Source organism: Megascapheus bottae, chromosome 18 (genome assembly GCF_031878675.1).
Source record: "Megascapheus bottae isolate mThoBot1 chromosome 18, mThoBot2.hap1, whole genome shotgun sequence".
Taxonomy (NCBI): Eukaryota; Metazoa; Chordata; class Mammalia; order Rodentia; family Geomyidae; genus Megascapheus; species Megascapheus bottae.
Window position 1 is genome coordinate 10,610,256 of NC_143526.1, and position 20,823 is coordinate 10,631,078.

Here is a 20,823-nt window from a genome sequence, read left to right on the forward strand (position 1 = left end):
TGTTATTAAAGTGAAACTATATTTATTGGGTACCTCCTGTGTGTTTGTACTGAAACTGGAGTTTGGAGCCCCAGGCCTTAACTCCTGGGGTTCGACATGTTAGGTCCAGCCAATTGCCCCAACATGCCAAAATAAAGGGAAGAATGATGGTGGGCTGATGGAGGTTTATTAGGAAGCTCAAGTACCTGAGGAAGAGGGCTTTAGCCTATCTTCCCTTTCAACTATTAGTTTTTAGTTAAGTAGAAAACGAGTTAGAGCCAATGAGAAAATATGTGTACATACATCCCATTATGGATCCAGTCTTGGTTTTCATAGAGGTTCTCAACAAGTTATTGCAGTCATGACTTTGGGGGTGAGGGAGAAATCTGGAAGGTGTTATGGGGAAGAGGAGGGGATTCCACATCCCTCCAGGTGGGGATTCCACATCCCACCAGAGTCCACCACACAGAGACAGTCTCATATAAAAAGGTGAATTTATTGGGGAAATAGATGGTGAACTGACTGGCCAGGGACACAGTGCAGACTCGGGAGCTGACACTGTGACCCTAGTTCTCATGCTGGGTTTTTAAGGGCAACCCATGCGGTGGAACCTGGCCACACACAGGTGGCCAGTGGGATTGTCACATACACAGAGGGACCATTGCCAGCTCCAGCCACATGCAGGTAGCCAATAGGGTTACAGCCCAGTGTTTGAATTTACCTATCACCTTAGTTGGAGTTGGCCTGCAAATTGGGAAGGTCTCCACACAAAGCAGGCCCACCCCCATCCAAGCAGATATCCCTCCTCAAGGACAGTGGGGAGGTCAAGGTTGCCTCTCCCTGGAAGGGCAAAGGCAGCTGGGCTGTACCGTTGTCGACCTTCCACAATGTGGCGGGGAACTCTTAGGCATTCCGGATGGCGCCAGTCCCTGCTCCCCTTAACACTCCCAGCTCCCCTTAACAAAAGGGAGCAATTTTGATAACTATATGAATTTGTGAAAAGCAATACTGAATTCATGGTGGGGAACTCTAGAAACTCACATTGTTCCTTTGCAGAAAGAGGTAACAATTATCTGAAAAATGGGCAAAAGAATGTCTTGCTTTAAAAAAATTTCTCAGTACATCATAAACAAAAATAGCCGGAAGTCATTCTGTGCGCTCTAGTAGTAGAGTGCTAAACAAGAGCAAAAGAAGCTCAGGAACAGTGGGTGGGTGCTGAGTTCAAGCCCTGGGATTGGCAAAAAAAAAAAAGGAGCTTCTGGATCTTATGTTGAATGACATTTTCCTTTTCATCTCTACATTATGGCATAACTTAGCCAAATGTGTGTGTGTGTGTGTGTGTGTGTGTGTGTGTGTGTGTGTGTGCATGTGTAGGTTGAACTTAGGACTTTGTACTCTACCCTGACTTGGCTATTTTGCCTTAAGGTTGGCTTTCTACCACGTGAGTCACATTTCTACTTCTGAGTTTTACTAGTTAACTGAACATAAGAATCTCTCAGATTTGTCTGCCCAGACTGGCTTTGAAACTTGATCCTCAGATCCTGAATGGCTAGGGTTATAGTTATGAGACACTGGTACCCAGTTGCTAAGGTTTGTTTGTTTTTTTTTTAATTGAGCACCAAATTCTACGCTGCAGAATTGTGATACAAAGATCAGCAGCTACAACCTTCCTAAGTTCTATACCTTTTCAATTCCAGCCAGAAGACAATGTTTCTTAACGATCTTGACGAACACTTCCTTACTTGTGAAATGAACCCGTAGGGAGTTGTGATGATTCAGTCTACACTTCACCAAACATTTATGAATTGCCTACTAGGAGCCAAGCACTGGCCTGAACATTGAAAATAAAGCAGTAATATAAAGGTCTTTTTTCCAAGTCTATACTGCGGGGTGGGAGAACATCAATACATAAAGATACGTCTATGTCAGATATATTGGGACAAACATGAACACATAATAAACCAAGGAAGGTGCCTTTGAGGAAACGGAAATAACCCTGAGTGTGAGCCATACATACTCATTCCAGGTTGCAGGAACTAAAGTGCAAAGGTTCCAAGTAGGGATGTGAATGACATTGTTGGGATTAGTGAGTCAGCTAGAGCTGTGTCTGGTAGGATGCTGCACTTTTAAATATAAGCGTTGTTTGCTTTATTTACTGATACTGGGGTTTCATTTGAGGGCCTACAGTCTCACTTGGCTGCTTTGCTTAAGGATGGCAATCTACTACTTCAACCACACCCCTAGTTCTGGCTCTTTTGCTAGTAGTCGGAGATAAGAATCCCATGGAGGGCAGCCAGGAGTTTGGCCTAGTGGTAGAGTGCTTGCCCAGCATGCATGAAGACCTAGGTTTGATGCCTCAGTACCATACATAGAAAAAGCTGGAAGTTGGGCTGGGAGTTTGGCCTAGTGGTAGAGTGCTTGCCTAGCATGCATGAACCAGGGTTCTTTGGTACCACATATATAGAAAAAACTGGAAGTGGTGCTGTGGCTCAAGTAGTAGAGCTCTAGCCTTGAGAAAGCCCAAGGACAGTGTTCTAGCCCCAGGACTGGGAAAAGGCAAGAAAGCATCCATAGAGTTCTGGGTATGTGGCCTAGTGGTAGAATGCTTGCCTAGCATGCATGAAGCTCTGGGTTCGATTCCTCAGTGCCACAAAAACAGAAAAAGCTGGAAGTAGCTCTGTAGCTCAAGCAGTATGTGGGAACATATAAATGCTGAGCCATGAGTTCTAATAAAGAGAACTGAATGCCATTCTCTGACTCCCAGAAAGCTGGGAGTGTCCCGAAAAAGATCAATGGCTTTTAGCATTAAGGAAACCTAAGATTCTACCCTAAATGTGCGTTAATCAAAATTCAAGCTTTCTTGGACCTTGGAGTCAGGTGAAGGCCTACTCAAATTGTGGTTGTTTGCTATTTACCTCTACTTCCTAAGATAAGGAAGTCACTCATCCTGAGATTGTTTCATTTGCCTGTATCTGTAGCTTCAAAGAGATTGCTGAGATACTTCCTGCATGTATTCCCATTTGCTAATCAATAAAAACCCAAGTAATGGGGGTGTGGGCAGTTTGCTGCTGGCAAGAGGTACAGGCCCAGTGGCATCCTGAAACCCAACTCCACAATGAGGTTTCCTTAACTATGTTGCTCCTGGTTGAGATGGAATAAGGAGAACACGGAAGTTTGCATCATCTGGTGCCAAACGATTGCATAGAGGCTCAGGGACAGATCCCAGGCTCTGAGTTAAAGCTCCAAGACCAGAAAAAAAATTCTCATGGAGTTTTCTGGACTGCCTTCAAACCACAATCCTAGTATCTCAGCCTACTGACTAGCTAGGATTATAGGCATGAGCTACCACTGCCCAGCAGCTTTTAGTTTTATTTTGAAATTAAGTAGGAACCACCAAGGAGTAGAGTTAGATTTAGCTATTAAAAACAAAAACAAAAAAAACCTTACATGGTAACTGAGTTAAGTGGACAGGAAAATGTGTGGCAAATGGAAAGATAGGAGGGCCGGGAGTTTGGCCTAGTGGTTAAAGTGCTTGCCTAGCATGCATGAATACCCGGGTTCGATTCCTCGGTACCACATACATAGAAAAAAAAATCCGGAAGTGGTGCTGAAGCTCAAGTGGTAGAGCTCTAGCCTTGAGAAAGTCCAAGGACAGTGCTCAGGCCCTGAGCTCAAGCCCAGGACTGACAAAAAAAAAAAAATGTAAAGATAGGAGACCTATGTGATACTCCAGATGTAGCTGGGCACTGTGGCTCACACCTACAATCCCAGGTACTCAGGAAGCTGTTATCTGATGATCAAGGTTCAAAGCTAGCCCATGCAGGAAAGTCCATGAGCCTCCTATCTCCAATTAAGCACCAAAAACCTGGAAGTTGGTTCAAGTGGTAGAGTGCCTTGAGCAAAATACTCTGGGACATTGCCTAGGTTCTGAATTCAAGCCCCATGTCCAGCAAAATCCAGAGGAAGAATGATGGCTGCTTGGGCCATGATAGGGATGGTAGTAGAAGTGGCACATGGTTGGCCCTTGGATAGATTTTGAAAGCTTGATATGCTAGGGCTGTAGCACAAGAAAGGAGATATGAAGGCTATCTCAGAGTCTTGATCTGAGGCAGTATAGGGAGGGAATTGCCATTTCCCAGGGAAAGATTATGGGTAAGAGTCGGAGCGGAACAAGATTCAGCTTTGAGCACAGTAGTTTGGGTGTTTATCACTCATGAATCTTAGTTACTTTTGGGATCCCCAAATTTACAAAACAAAACCAGTGAGATGACCCCATAAATACACATGTAGGTTGTGATGCTTTAACTTACTCATTAAATTTCTATTGACATACCTGTGTGTGTGTGTGTGTGCGCGCGCGTGCACGCATGTGTGTGCTGGTCATGGGACTAGAATTCAGGGCTTTTTGGCTCAAGGCTAGAGCTCTGCCAGTTGAGCCCCAGGTCCACTTCAGGGTTGTTTGTTTGTGTGTTTGTTTTTTAATTGGCGATGACTCTCAAGGACTTTCCTGCTCAGGCTGGCTTCGAACCATGGCCCTCGGATCTCGGCCTCCGGGACAGCTTGGATTACAGGCGTGAGCCCCTGGCGCCCGGCTTGCGACTTTCAGTTTTGGTTCGTATAACCCTGAGGAAAGCATCCCTGGGTTACCAGAGTCAGGAGCGCCAGAGACCGAGGGGTGCAGGTGGCGGGGCCGCCTCAGCGCGGTGGCTCGGGCTCCCTGGGTGTCCCCGCTTCTGGCTGGCGTCCTCCCAGTGTTCTCACCATTCGGAACATGGAAATGAGGCCCGAGTTCGTCCGCTGGCGGAGGCACCCGTGGAACTCAGATACCGTCTCTAGACGGACGTACCGCAAAACCCAGTTGCGCAGCTCAGCCCCGAGGAGGACGCGCGGCCGCGGCTTCACCTGCCCTTCTCCAAAATGGCCGCGGGTCAGCGCAGAGCATGCCGGGCGCGCTCCCCCACTGGAGGCGATCGGGGGCGTGGCCAAGACCGGGGCCCGCTGGAGCCGGGCGCTGATTGGCGGGCTGCGGCCAACCTGCCCCCTTCCACCACCCCGGCGCTGGTCCGTAGCGAGCGCCCCCCGGCCTGGAGCTGAGATGTGAGGGCAGAGGGTTCCCGGCTTCCCGCGGCGACGGCTAGGAGAGAAGGCGAGGGCCGAGCGCACAGGGCCCCATCGGGCGCCGTGGGAGGTCTGCTGTATCGGCCGCGGGATGAGGAAGCGGACGGAGCCCATCAGCTTGGAGCATGAACGCTGCGCTGCCTCGGACTCGCCCTCCTCCGGCTCGGCCCCCGCGGCGCTGGACGCCGACTGCCGTGTGAAACAGAACCTGCGCCTGGCGGGCAAGGAGCCGGCTGAGCCTCAGCGCTGCGCCTCGGACGCGGGCATGAAGCGGGCGCTGGGCAGGTGAGGCGCGGCGCGGCTCTGCGCGGGGGGGGGGGGGGGGAGAAGAGGGCGGCGTGGTCCCGCACCCCCACTTCCGCAGCGCTCCCCCCCTCCCCCAGCAAGTGAGATAACCCGCGGGAGCGTCCCTCCCCTCCTCCCCGCCCCGGTGTCCCCTTCGACCCCTGGCCTGCCCTCCCCCCGGGCATCTGCCCTCTCACGTTCCTTCACTCCCCTGGAGTTCACTTCGCCCCCCTTCACCCCCGCGGACCCCCATTCACCCATCCAGCACTTCGAACCCAGGCTTACACCCCCCTCCGCACCCCTGTCCTTTTGCCCAGGTGAGCCCAGTGTGTGTGGGGTGTGTGGGGGGGACCTCATTCAGCGGCGGGGAAAGTCATGACCCAGCGTGGCAGAGTAGCATCATAGTGAGGTTTAAGCACCCTCCACGTCCCCGTGCAGAAGAGGTGGAAGGGTCTGGGGCGCGCTCCCGACCCTGAGAGCTTTGGGGAATCACTCGGACCTGTCTTGCTGTGACCCCCAGCCAGCGCCTTGCTCTCTCGGCAGTAGTTCCCGCTTAACCGTGGTTGAGAGTAGCTTTCGCCTTGTAGGACTGCAGGACCTTTGTGTCGGGGTTTCATGGACTTGCCCGGGTCCAAGGGGAAAAGGATGCGAAGCATCCTCAGCTGCGAGAGGGGAAACGGGTCGGAGATTCCAGGCACTTGAAATCCGTACTGGAGCTGGTCATTGGGAACCGTCCTCGAGTGCTGAAGTCGGTCTTTCTGTTTTGCCGTCTTCCTTTGGAAAGGAGAAGAGTGTGGTTATGTAAAGCTGATTCCAAAACTGAGATGGAAACACGTTTCACGGGGACAGATTTCTTTCCCTCTTTGCTGGCCTTCTTCATTATCTGGCTGTTTTTGTAGCAGATACCGCTCCTGCTGTTTCCAAGCCTTGACATTGCGTGGTGTTTGACTAGGTTAGTGTGTAGTGTTCTCGGGTGTTAGTGTAACATTAATTTATTGGGGGGTCAGTTAATGAACAGTGGCCCTTAGTGTAAAAAGTATTTATCCAAATAGGTCTGGAAGCAAGTAAGAGCTTCAGCCTTAATATCGAAAAGATTGCCAAATTAGGCTACAGCTGCCTCTAAGTCCGAGGTTCTTGATTTTGCTGGACGGACAGAGACTGATAGTTTTGGTAAAAACCAGCTAGTAACTGCTCTATGTCCTTTGTGAAACTCATCTATTCTCGTTTCTTAGGCAGAGTCTATCCATACTAAAAAAAAAAAAAGTCTTGATCAGGTTGAATACACTTCTGTTAAAATGTATAGCATTCAACAACCTGGAAATTTATTTGAAAACTCAAAATTGCTATGTATCATGTTTAAGAAAACAGTGCTTCAACAATGCCTTCCTTTCAGGATGCATCATATTTAAAGGACCTGATTAATTTTTGGTTTGGTCAGGACAGAAAGACATTCAAGTGGTGCTCACTTCCTTTGGATGAACAAAAAGGCTGTTAGAAGAATAAAAAACAAAATAGAGGGAAAGAAAACCAAATGAGTGTGTTACTGCATGACTTTTTAGTTGCCTTTCATCATATTCTGGTGCTTTCCTCAGGCCTTCTCAGACCAGCCTATTCTTGTTTACTTTATCACTTACCTGATGTTATAATTGGTATAATTGCCTGCATACTTGTTGACTTGCTTTACCTGTGTTTCCTCTCCAACAAGAATGGAAACACCAGGAGAGCAAATCAGCTCTCCACCTGTGTCTCTATCCAACGTCTGTTACATAATGGGTGGGAGAAAATACTTGTTGGATGAATGAATATTTGTAGAATAAAGTCCTGAAAGCAGAATGACTATACCGAAAAGTGTGTCTATAATCTTAGAAGGTAAAGCCCTGTTGCCCTCGGAGTAAGTTGAACTGATTTGTATACTCCCATGATTGAAGTAAGTGGGCTTCTGCCAGTAAAGTGTACTACCATATTTGACTCTTTGATGACAGAAAATGTATCCTTTTGCGTTACTTGCCAGGTGGGATTTTAAACCTATTGTATATTATTACAATTGCTGTATTATGACCCTCTCCTGTGTTAAGAGTCCTTTTTTCTTATCCGGGGGCTTGTATTTAGAGCCTAGGAGCAATCAGCGCCCCCCCCTCCCCCAAGGCCAGTGCTCTACCACTTGAGCCACTTCTGGCTTTTTGGTGGTTAATTGGAAGTTGGACTCTCACTGACTTTCCTGATGGCTGGCTTGAATCTGATCTTCAGATCTCAGCTTGTGTAGCTAGGAATACAGCCATGAGCCACTGGCACTTGGCTTATATTGTTTTGTAATTTTTTTTCTTTTTTTTGCCAGTCCTGGGCTTGAGCTCAGGGCCTGAGCACTGTGCTTGGACTTTCTCTACCACTTGAGCCTCAGCACCACTTCCGGTTTTTTTCTATGTATATAGTACCGAGGAATCGAACCCAGGTCTTCATGCATGCTAGGCAAGCACTCTACCACTAGGACAAACTCCCAGCCCTGTTTTGTAATTTAAAAGAAAATGGTGGCGTGATGTTTTCAAGTTCAATTTTGACATATAAGACATGAACATATTGATACATTGGATAATAAATGATAGGTTATTGAATCATTGTTATATTTCTGGGACAAACTCTGTTATACAGCCAGAGTCTACTGACATTTAAGAACTTTACATCAGTATTTGTGTTAGGGAGTAGTCTATAATCCTAATATTTTTGTGGGGGCAGGTCTGGGGATCAAGCAGACTTTATTTTTTAGTGCTGGGCTGTCTTTATCCAGTTGTGTTAGTGTCGTCATTGGTTTATTAAAAGTTTTTTTTGTTGTTTTGTTTTTGTTCTGCTGGGTGCGGTAGCTCATGCCTGCAATCCTAGCTATTCTGGAGGCTGAGATCTGAGGATCAAGGTTCAAAGCCAGCCCTGGCACAAAAGGACCTGAGACTGTTATCTCCAATTAACCTCCAGAAAATGGGAAGTGAGGTTTGGCTCAAGGGTAGGGTGGCAGCCTTGAGTTGAAGAACTCAGGGACAATGCCCAGGCCCAGGAGTAGGGTGGTAGCCTTGAGCTGAAGAGCTCAGAGACAGTGCCCGGGCTGAGTTCAAGCCCCATGACCCACAAAAAAAGTGTTTTTTCTGGCCAGGTTTTGTGGTACAAATTTGTAGCTCCTGCAATAACCCAGCCATTGGGGGGGGGGGGGACCTGAATCCTCCCAGGAATAGAATCACAAGCACTCAGTGAACTGAGCTAAGAGTCAGTTTATTAGCAGGAGAGCGGCTACTCTTCGCCTTTGCGCTTACTGAGAACAGCCCTGACCTTCAGTGGTGATGATGCTTTTAAAGGTAAACACCACACACAGGTAGTAGTCACAGTATGATGAAGTCACCTTCTGATGTCCATAGTCAATAACCACAGGGATGAGACCACACACAGGGTTGTAACCACTTGCAGGTGGTCAAGCAGATTAAGCATTTTTACAAAAACAAAAAAAAATTCGGCAGCTAAGCCTGCCAGGTTATTATAGCCCCCAGCTATTCAAGATGCTGAGACAGGATCATTTGAAGTTCCAGACTACCCTGGGCAAATCGTGAGACTTATCTCTTGCCAGGGAAGGAGGGAGGGGAAATAAAAAGCTTTCTTTGCATTTACCATTTAAAATACTTTCAGAGTTGTATTTTCCTTTAAAAATTGGTAGAATTCCCCTGTAAAACTGCCTAAGCTAGATTTTTTTTCTTCAGAAAATAGCACCTTGATAATGATTACAGTTTCTTCTAGGCTATCATTCTGTTTAGTATTTTCTTTCTCTCTGGGTCCATTTTGGTCAATTGCATGTTCATAGAAAATAACTTAGTCTAGCACCCCTCTCATCTGGTACTGTGTCCCCATTGTTCTTTATTTTGAGTACTTAGATTTTCTTCTCCCCTTCATTTAAAGTAATATATCTAATATAGACACATATGCTGAAGTTTGGTGCACATATTAGATGTGCATATATCCCCCCACCCCAAGAAAATATGTATTGTCCTATAAGCAGGGGGATACTCTGGGCTGCAGAAGAGTAGAAAACAAATCCCATCACATCACACTAAAGCTGCATATTTGATGCAGATCTGCCTATCAGGAATGTGGCCCCAGGTGACCAGATAATCCAGTCTTTCTGGAAGAGGATAACTCATTTTTCTGTTTGCTCTTGTTTGTTTTTGTGACTTTGTTCTGTTGCATTTTGTTTTTACTTGTGTGTGTATCATTACCAGGTTTTTAAACATTGGTACAGTAGTTAATTTCAACTTTGGAGATAAAGAAATCCCCGCTTTGATATTTTTAGGGGAAGGGTTATATTTAAAGATATACCTACTCTCATCAAGTTAGCACTCTCCAAGAATATGAACTACATATTAGGTTGATGTAGGAGATTCCATGCCAGTAGATGAGGGAATCTGTGAGCTTTTCACTTTTTTTTTTTTTTTTGCCAGTCCTGGGGCCTGAACTCAGAGCCTGGGCACTGTCCTTGGACACTTTTTTGCTCAAGGCTAGTGCTCTGCCACTGGAGCCACAGCACCACTTCTGGCTTTTTCTGTGTATGTGGTACCGAGGAATTGAACCTGGGTCTTTATGAATGCTACACAAGTACTCTACCACTAGGCTTTGCTCCCGGCCCTTCACTTTCTTTTCCCTGGAGTTTTTGGAGACTTAGATTTGAAAGCATACCTCATCTAAAGTGATCTAATTGCAACCCTGAAAAGGCATTTATGAGATGTTTAAGATCTCTGTTTCAGTGAATGCGTCTTCATTCCTTCACTCCCAACACCAAACTAGGTCTGCTGGATAGATGGAGATTAGGGGTGCACATGGAAAGTTTCATAGCTGGGTCACCCTCCTGTGTCATCATCATCCTTGGTTTTCCTCAGCTGTAAAAAGGACCCCCCAGCTAAAGTGCTAAAGGTTTCATCAGAACCTAGAAATGCTGGGCTGCGATTAAGGCAGGTTTTTTTTTTTTTCAACTTTAGCCTTTCTCTACAAACATCCCTGTGTGGTACATCTTTATCCTTTACAGGTTACGAAGATGAAAGCTAGTTTTCAGTCTGTTTTTGTAGTTTGTCTGCTTTGTCTATTTGCTTTTCCCTATTCCAATCGGTCTGAGCTGGGACTGTGAAGCATGAAGGCTTTGTGGTGTCTTAGCTGGACCTCTACTGGGTATACCTCTTCCCAACTTGGTTTACTTTGTCATGGTTGTGCTTCAATAGGAGCACCCAAACTGAGCGCCTTGCCAGCATCACCAGCTTTATTAGGGCTTCGTATCCTGTATCTCTGCTTGATTCAGAGTTCCTGTTAGCTACCATGCATCCTCCCTTACCAAGGCAGTGTCTGCCTTCTGTGCTGACTTGCCCGTAGGCCTGCGCTGTGGGAAATACTTTGGCATACTCAATGGAGGCTGCCTTAGAAAGATTACCTTAGTTGATTACCTTACCAGGTGTATGTTGATGAAAGCAGAGCCTTCTTCTAAATTCCTATTTCTCCTCTCAGTAGAGCATTTTTCCTTCTAAGATGAAGTCTATAGGAAGAATGTTTACTGATCAGCAACTGGAAAAAGCTGAGAGATTGAGTCAGTTTATGTTGCCAGGGGCTTTTATACAGTGTGGAGGGTTAGTCATTTGTCTCATCCTTGGTTGAGGGCCAGTGCCTGTAGAGCATCAGGACAGAGGACCAAACCAGCACAGAAGGAGAATGCTACAACTAAGTTCCATATAAACAGAGCCCGTCCTTGGAGCTTAGTCCTTATTGTGGCATGTGTTTTAGAGGAAGCTTGTCTAGTGAACTGGATATTGAGTGAATATTTGTGGCAGGGCATGTTTCTTTGTCTGTGATGAGATAAGCATGTCTTCCAGTGAAGTTCAGGTATATGGAAAGTTCCTGGTGAGCACTTGACCAGTGGCATTTTCTAGTATGATCCTCACTACTGTTACTACTGAGGGAACTGAGAAAATCATTATCTCACATCAAGAAAGATTTACTTGTTCCCTTTTCTACCCCCAAATTATTGCAGTCTGGATTTTTGTGGTTGTACATAGAGTGTTCAGCCTGATCAGTCAACATATCTGTTGATATTAGAGCATTTTAAATTATACCAGCAGGCCTTCAAACACTTTCTTAAACCATTCAGTACCATTTGAATGCCTGTTATGTAAGGTAACACTTGGGAGACAGTACTGATGTTTGGTCACACATCCTCATGGACTTCACATTCCCTTGGGGGAGATGGAGAAATATGACAGATGTTCAGGGCTCCAAGGAGAAATACAGAGCCAGTAAGGCTGTAACTGTAGATAGGCACCATAGTAGGGTATATGGCTTGGGTAGAAAGGAAGCCTTTCTGGCTAGAGGATATTTGAGTGGAAGCCATTGTTTGCTTCCAGGATTCAGGAATGGCATGATAGGCTGTGTGTGTTATTATATCACTCTGAGTCTATGTTAAGTATAGACTGGAAGATGAAGGATTGTTACAAGGTTAGACATTATGAATACTTGGCCAAGGTAGAAGCCATGGAGATGAGAAGTGTAGAATTCTGAACACATGTTGAATGAGGTGTCATCAATATTTACTGATGGATGAAGTGGAGAAGTGTGAAAGGGAGAGAAGAATCAGAGTGACCAGTGTTTCCCCCCTCCCCACCACCCTGCAACACAAAAACTACAATTGCCATATTGGAACTCGTTTAGTTAATTTTTTTTAATGTTCTATTGATACCATATACTAAGAAAAAAATTTAAATAGAAGATTATTTGACTCATAGTCAAATAAGATTAAAGGATTGCATCTGGTCAGGGCCTGATGTTCCATCATAGAATGGCAGAGAGAGCATTCAAAAGAAAGGGGGGTCAAGGGAAAGAGAAGAGTCCAACACTTGTGAGAGAAAACATGCTTGTTAAACAAAGCTTCTTCTGTTATATCTACCTCTTCTTCATTATGACCTTAACCCACTTATAGAATGGAGCCCTCAGAACCTCATTGCTTCTTAAAGCTCCCACCTCCCAGTACCATATCAATGGGTATTAAATTCCAACACAAACTGGATGTGGTTGTACAAACTTAGTCCTAGCTTCAAAAGACTAGATAGGTTGAGAGGATTATTGTACCCCAGGGATCTGCCTGAGTAACATACAGACTGCATCTCTGAAAAAAATAGTTCAACCAGAACTTTGGAAGAATTCTGTCTATACCATTCCCATAGTCCTCAAAATATTAATTCACTCCAGCATCAATTCTCCCTTCCCTAAAGGGATAGGTAGGAGGAAGAAAGGAGTAACTTGTCCTAATCCCAAAGTAGCATAGGAAAGTAGCATGAACTCTTCAAGCTAGAGAATGATTCCCTCCTACTCCATGTCTTTGATCCCAGGAGCAAGGCTTGTGTCTTCAAGGTCTTAGGTGGCCTGGAGTCTGTGGCTCTGTTGGTGTCAGGAGCTCGCATAGGTTAGTCTCATGCCTCCAGTTCTCCCAGGGTAGGAATCTTGTGCCTGCCCACTGGTATCTCCATGGTTTTTGGTTCTTGGGAATAGCCCTATTCCTGTAGCTTGTTTAGCCATTGTCTTAGTGAGGACTCTGGTGTTTTGCCCTTAGATGTTTGGCCAGGCCAGTGGCTCATATCTGTAATCCTAGCTACTCAGGAGGCTGAGATCTGAGGATCACAGTTCCAAGCCAGCCTGGGCAGGAAAATCTGTGAACTCTTACCTCCAATTAATCACCCGAATAATGCCTAGGCCCTGAGTTCAAGCCCCAGGACTGGCATACACACAGGCATGCGCGCACATGCCACATATTTTCCAGGGCCCCCAAACTTTTGAAATACAGATATAGGAAGTCATCTCCCCTCCTCCTCCAGCTTCTGCATTCTGTGCTCCATAAAGCTCCAGGGCATTGACACAGTTGTGCTAGGATCTTTGCTACTTTCTATCAGGGATGGCCTTTACCCTGGTTTACAACATCTGTTCCTCATTCCTGTGTGAGACCTCAGTGGCCTTTGCTACCTATATTTCTACCAAGATTTTTTAAAATCACAAACACTTAAGTAAAATTGAGAATTTGGTGACTTTCCTACAGCTCTCTCCTTCCGTATAGTCTGTAAGAGCTTTCTTAATATTCTACTCATGGGAGTACAGTCTCTTCTTGTCTACTCCCCTAGCTCTTCTAGATTGTTTCAAATTCTTACCCATTACACAGTCTTATAAAAATTTTATTTTTTATTATTAGAGATAAGGTCTGGCTGTATATCCCAGCTGCCCTTTAAACTCCCTTTGTGGTTCAAACTAGCCTCAAATTTGTGACCTTCTATCTTAGCCTCCTGAATAGTAGAGAAACAGGTTTGCACTATTACATTGGACTTGCCATTATTACACAGTTATAAAGCTGTTTCTATATTTTCTAGCATTTTTTGTAGCACCAGTTCTGGAAACAATTTTGTCTTAGCATGTTTTTGAGCTATAACAAAAAACATTGAGACTGGGTAAATTATCAATAAGTAGTTGGGAGCTGGTGGCTCATGGCTATAATCCTAGCTACTCAGGAGGCTGAGATTTGAGATTTCAAAGCCAGCAGGGGCAGGAAAGCCTGTAAGACTCATCTCCAGTTAACCACCAGAAAACCAAGGTGGTACTGTGGCTCAAATGATAGAGCTGAAGAACTCAGGGACAGCGCCTAGGCCCAGAGTTCAAGCCCCACAACCAACTTAAAAACAAAACCAACAATATAAGCATATTTGGGTCATAGTTGTTTTTGGTGCTGGCCTTGGGGCTTGAACTGAGGGCCAGGTGCTGTCCCCGAGCTTTTGTACTCAGGGCTTAAATTCTACTACTTGAGCCACAACTCCACTTTTGTGGATTGTTTTTTGGCAATCAGTGAAGTCTCAGTGACCTTCCTGCCCTGGCTTCAAATTGCAATCGTCAAATCTCATTCCTCAGCCTCCAGTGCAGCTAGGTTTATAGGCATGACCCATCAGCACCTAGCTGGTTCATTATTCTTGAATCTCTGAATTCCCAGATTGAGAGCTTGTATCTGGCGAGAATCTTCCTTCTGTGTCATACTGTGGTAGAAAGCATCACATGGTGAGAGAGCACAGGAAGTGGAGCAATTTGGAGCAAGAGAACATGTGCCAGATAAGTTTTTTGTTTTTTTTTTGCCAGTCATGGGGCTTGAACTCAGGGCCTGAGTGCTGTCCTTGGATTTTTCTCATGGCTAGAGCTCTACCACTTGAGCCACAGCTCCACTTCCAACTTTTTTTTTCTATGTATGTAGTACCGAGGAATTGAACCCAGACCTTTGTGCATGCTAGGCAAGCACTCTACCACTAGGCCAAACTCCTGGCCCAAGTTTACTTTTTATAACAATGCTACTCTCTTGGTAACTAAGCTTCCTCTACAATGAGTTAAAGGTGAAGGCACAGGGTTGGGATGTGGCTTGGTGGTAAAGTGCTTGTTTAGAGTGCTGAAGGCCCTAGCTTCAATCCCCTTCCCTGCCCAAAAGAGATGAAAAAAGCCAGGGAATATAAGCAAATCCAAAAGTGATTAAATTTCGTGTTTCCTCAAGTTTGAAGAAAGTGACCCTGAACTTATAAAGAAAAGACAGTTCAAGTTGGTGTCAGTTAACTTTTTTTTTTTTTTTTTTGGTTTTAATGGGACCATTCTTGTTAGATGTTGCTCTTTTGCTGAGCCACTCCTCTAGCCCCTTTTTGAACTTCTTTCTCCACCTCTCTCTTCCCCCACTCCCTCTTCTCCCCCCTCTCCTTTTCCCTCTCCTTCTTTCTGCCACTCTTGGGGCTTAAACTCAGGGCCTGGGCACTGTCCTCGAGCTTTCTTAAAGCTAGTGCTCTACCACTTGAGCCACAGCACCACTTTCGGCTTTTTCTGTGTTTGTGGTACTGAGGAATTGAGCCAAGGGCTTCATGCATGCTAGGCACACTCTACCACTAGGCCATGTTCCTGGCCTGGACTTGTCATTTTGAGATAGGGTCTTGCTTTGGGCTGTACTGGACCACCATTCTCCTGTTATTGCTGGGATGATAAACACAGGCTTCAAGGAGTTTCATAATTTTCTTTTGCCTATATTGTCAAGGAGCCATGGCTCTCTGCCTTCCAGGCAGAGATGTGACAGGATGTGCTACCACACTCAGTTACTGGTTGAAAAGAGGTTTCACAACTTTGGTCATAATTGTGGCTCTAACAATAGTCCTCCCCTATTACAGTTTCTTAAGTAGCTAGAATTATAGGTATGAACCACTGTACCCAAGTAATTTCAGTTAATTTGACTAGCAGACTTTTCATGTGGGTTTGGTTATATTGATTTAAGTACTTAAAATGGAAAGGTAAAAAATACTGAGTTTTAATACATTAATTAGGATTCCCTAGAAGTAAAGTTGTATGTGTGTTGTGTATGTGTGTGTGTGTGTGTGTGATATATATGTGTATGTATGTATGAATGCATGCATGCATGCTAGCATCTCAGCCAGTCCTGTGACTTATACATAGGGTCTGGGCTCTGTACTTGAGCTTTAAGGCTAACACTATACCACTTGAGCTACAGCTCTACTTCAGGCTTTCTGGGTAGCTAATTTGGAGATAGTCTCACAGACTTTCCTGCCTGGGGCTAGTTTTAAACTGTGGTCCTCAGATCGTAGCCTCCTTATAGCTAGCATTATAGGCTTGAGCAACCTGTTCTATGAACAGAGATAAGACTTGATTTCCCTTGTTTTCTTCTCTTAAAAATGTATATAACATGGCCGGGAGTTTGGCCTAGTTGTAGAGTGCTTGCCTAGGATGCAAAAAGACCCAGGTTCAATTCCTAGGTACTGCATATACAGAAAAACTGGAAGTGATGCTGTGGCTCAAGTGGCAGAGTTCTAGCCTTGAGGAAAAAGCCCAAGGACAGTGCTCAAACCCTGAGTTCAAGCCCAAGGACTGGCAAAAAAAAAAAAAAAAAAAAGTATACAACAGAACCAGGTGCTGGTGGCTTATATCTGTAATCCTAGCTACTCAGGGGACTGAGATCTGAGGAAGATACGGTTGAAAGCCAGCCTGGGCAAGGAAGTTTATGTGACTCATCTCCAGTTAACCACGAGAAATCTGAAAGGAGAGTTGTGACTCAAAAGGGGTAGATTGCTAGCCTTCAGAGTTCAGGGATAGTGCCTTTTTCTTCCTTTTTTTTTTTTTTTTTTTTTTGCTAGTCCTGGGGCTTAAACTGAGAGCCTGGACACTGTCCTTGGACACTTTTTGCTCAAGGCTAGCCCTCTGCCACTTGAGCCACAGCCACTTCCAGCCTTTTCTGTGTATGTGGTACTGAGGAATTAAACCCAGGGCTTTGTGTATGCTGGGCAAGCAATGTACCATTAGGCTATACTCCTGGCCTCCACCCTTTTATTTATTTCATTCATTTATTTATTTAGTCGGTTGTGGGGCCTGGGCACTGTCCCTGGACTCTTCAGCTCAAGGCTACTACCCTACCCCTGGAGCCATAGCCTCACTTCCCTTTTTCTAGTGATTAATTGGAGATAAAAATCTCAAGGTCTTTAGTGCCAGGGCTGGCTTTGAATCGCAGTCCTCAGATCTCAGCCTCCTGAGTAGCTAGGATTATAGGCGTGAGCCAGTGCACCCTGCCACCCTTTTATTTGACCTGTGCCATTCTTGGTCCTGAAAAAACCCCATTACTATTGCTGGAAAGCAGCCATGTGAGTGCTAGAGGTCATTTTTCGGCATTTTCTGTAATTTGTTTGATGCTATGCCAGATTCTGGGGATGTAAATATGCAGGGTGATAGTACCTTTCCCTAGGGAAAGAGACCTTCTGTCACTTTCTGTTGGTGGAAGCCATAAGTTCTTGTACCCCAGCTTGTTTTGTTTTTTGTGCTGGCACTAGGGCTTGAACTGAGGGCCTCAAGCTCTCAACCTTTTCTGATCATGCTCCACCATTTGAGTCATACCTCCATTTCCACCTCTTCCAATGGTTAGTTGGAGATGGAAGTCTTGGATTTGTTTACCTGGGCTGGTTTTGAACTTTGATTCTTACATCTCAGCCTCCTTGGTAGCTAGGATTATAGGTGTGAGCTATCTGTGCCTCACCATCCAAATGTTTTGATGATATTTGTGGCAGAAATAATACAGGGATGGCTAGAGATGGTCATTCTTCTTGCACATCAGCCTTTTTTTTTTTTTTTAATTTGACAAAAGATCTCACTGTGTATCTTAAGTTGGCCTGGAGTTTGTGATCCTCCTTCTTCTGCCTCCTGAGTGCTAGGATTACAGGAGTGCACCATCATACTTGGCCTTTTTTAAAGTTACCCTTTTTCTAATATATTGTATGTCCTGATGTATATTTAGAGTGTCTCTTTGCTTCTCACTTCATTGACAGATGTGATGGAAAGCACTGGCCAGCCAAACAATCTAGAGATAGAAGAAATTATCACAGCTTGGGAACACAGGACACTTTGACAAAGCACATTATGGCAAGACTTCGGGGAAGGAAAAAAGACTGCCATTGTACAACATTTGATATTTAGCTTAGGGTTCCAGACAGAAGGGACTGTTACACCATTGTCAGCCAGCTGGGAGCCTGCCAGTGCAGCCCCAAGGCCTCAAGAGAAAGCTGGAGAAGATTTTACAGAACTCAGAGAGGGTCTCCAGGTATGAGGTCATGCAGAAAATCTCCATGGTAAAAGGCAGCCTCTGAAGGGCTGTTTCTCATGCTTATCCTAACGGCTTACCTTTGTGTCTGATTGCAAAGTAAAAAAGATTTCATAAAAACCAAAAGACTGAAGAAGATAAAGGAAAGAGAAACTCCCTTTGGGTAATTTTAGTAGTGTAGTGTGTATTGAGAGTAATGTTACATGTACTTCTAGTCATTTAACAAATTGTTTCTTCATTTAGCCTTCTTGGAAAGCTAGAGAATATGAATAAAATGTTGTGTAAGAGTAGTCCAATTCCCAGTCTTTGTGGAGTTTACCTTTTCTTGAAGGAGAAACAGCCAAAAAGGTATTTTTACATGTGAAAGTACATAGTAAAATTTCAGCAAGGTGGTAAAGTGCTACAAAGAAAAATACAGTAGGAAATACAGTGATGTAGAATGCCCTTAAAAATGAACTCCACAACAGTAGTAAAATTTTTGTTTCTGTCAACAAACTAAGGCCTTCTCATAGTGGGACATTTAGCTATTCAACTCTCCCAACAAAGTCCTCATTATTTTTGTTTTTGTCTTTGTGAACAAAGAGACATTCATAGATTGCTCTGTGTATTAAGGCCTTAAAGTTTTCACTTCTGTAGAGTTTGGTTGCGCCCCCCCCCCCCATACCAATGGTGTTGGAATATTGAAGAGTGTGTTAAAGATTTCTACCTGAAAAATAGACAGCCAAGCACTGGTACCTCCTGCCTGTAATCCTAGCTACTCGGGAGGCTGAGATCTGAGTATTGCAGTTTGAACAAAGCCCAGGGAAAAAGTCTGTGAGACTCTTCAAATAACCAGCAAAAAGGTCAGAAGTAGGGCTGTGACTCAAGTGGTAGAGCCCTGGTTTTAAGCAAAAGAAGCCTAGGGACAGTACCTAGGCCCTGAATTCAAGCCACAGGCCTGGCACCAAATTGTGTGTGTGTGTGTGTATGTGTTTAATATGCATATATATGTGCATATATATACACACATACATAATCTATACATATATAAAATATATAAATATATATTTAAAGAGTTTAATCCAGACATTAGTCTTAGGGAATGAGTCTTTTTTGGGGGGGGGGGTCAGTCCTGGGGCTTGGACTTGGGGCCTGAGCAATGTTCTTGGGCATTCGTCAAGGCTAACACTTTACAACTTGAGTCACAGTACTACCTCTGGCTTTTTCTGTGTATGTGGTACAGAGGAATCAAACCCAGGTCTTCGTGCATACTAGGCAAGCACCCTGCCACTAGGCCAGGCTACTGGCCCAAGGGAATGAATCTTGAATTTATTGTTTTGTGCTTTCTGAGGTAACATTTTTCTTCAACATCTGATGATATAGTAATAGAAGATTTAGTAAAAACCAATTATGGACACTTTTTAAAGGATACATTGAATTTCTGCTCCACTTGATGTGGTGATAAATACCTATAAACCCAGAACTTGGGAGAATTGAGAATTCTAGCCTGTGTAGGCTACATAGTGCGATCCTGACTCAAAAAAACGTGGGGGGGGGAAGGGAAGGAATGAGAAAAGAAAACTACCTATGGGTGCCATGGAAGAGACAGTAGACTGAATTTACCCTGAAATAATTGAATTATCAACACCACCACCAACAACAAAAAGACAAGGTACATGAAGCAGAGTTTTCCAAACCCTTGGCACCAGGCCATGAAGGACAGTAACTTCTGAGAGAGATAGCTAACAAGATGAACCTTTAGATTGCCCTAGCTGATTGCTGTGAACTTCCACATTGTGGCACAGCAAGGGTGGAGCCTGCTGGGATCCATGAGGAGTCTGGAGGGACCGAGGTGTCTAGAGTTCATAGAATATACGACCAGAGATAAAACATAACAGAAGCAGCCCAGGAGTGTGCACAATGTCCTTGGCATTCAAAGCTTGATCAAATGTGTGTGTAAAGAAACTACCTGAGGCTTGATGAACAACTGCCTCCCCAAAGAGGGAACAGTCCCAGTTCCTAGCATTAAGCGCATAGTTCCTAGGGCATGTAGTGAAGCATTTGGGAACATCTTGCTTCAGTAGTGGGAAACAGAGATAGCCTGAGCACTTCTCTATCCCCTAACTAGTCATAAAAGCAAGACCTAAAAGGATCAGATTGTCCCCAGATTCCTTCTAACAAGGCTGAGTAATACAAGAACATAAAAGTAAGTTGGGTGCCTGTAGCTTCTAGCTGTTCTGGAGGTCAGGTCTGAGAACACAATTGAAGTCAACCTGGGAAGGAAAATTCACTAGACTCATGTCCAATTAACTGCCGAAAAGCAGAAATTGAAGCTGTGGCTCAGTGGTAATTGCCAGCTTAGAGCAAAGAAGCTAAGGGACATTGCATAAACCCAGACTTCAAATACTGGCACACATGCATGCACTGTACCCCTCCTACCCCACCAGATATAAAATAATTCAGTACCTAAGCCAAGCAAAATTTATAGAGCTAGCGTCTAATCTACAATTACCAGGCATGTGAGTTTGTTCAGAACAAGGCTTTCATAACCAAGTGTGGTCACCCCCACTGGGTGACATTTCTCTCTCTGTCTCTGTCTCCCTGTTGCCGTCTGTCTGTCTGTCTCTGTCTCTGTGTCTTGTGTGTGAATGAGAAGAGCTTCCTACTTGATATCCAAGGAGTCTACCAATTGACCCACCCTTCTAGTCTAAGACTAAGTTACAAGTGACAGAATTTTTTTTCTCACAATTCTGGAGGGTAGAAGCTTAAGATAAAGGTGTTAGCACAGTTGCCTCCTCCTGACC

At 44.7% G+C, this 20,823-nt stretch overlaps 1 protein-coding gene across 1 annotated transcript in view; it reads left to right on the top strand.

The window, feature by feature from the left end:
- Positions 1 to 5,015: 5,015 nt before the first annotated feature.
- Positions 5,016 to 20,823, top strand: part of Abhd12 (abhydrolase domain containing 12, lysophospholipase) — a 77,495-nt gene continuing 61,687 nt past the window's right edge. Inside the window, exon 1 of the mRNA XM_090351899.1 lies at positions 5,016 to 5,382. Within this exon, the coding sequence (XP_090208025.1) occupies positions 5,189 to 5,382 (194 nt within the window). The 5' untranslated portion in view covers positions 5,016 to 5,188. The remainder of the gene's footprint in view (positions 5,383 to 20,823) is intronic.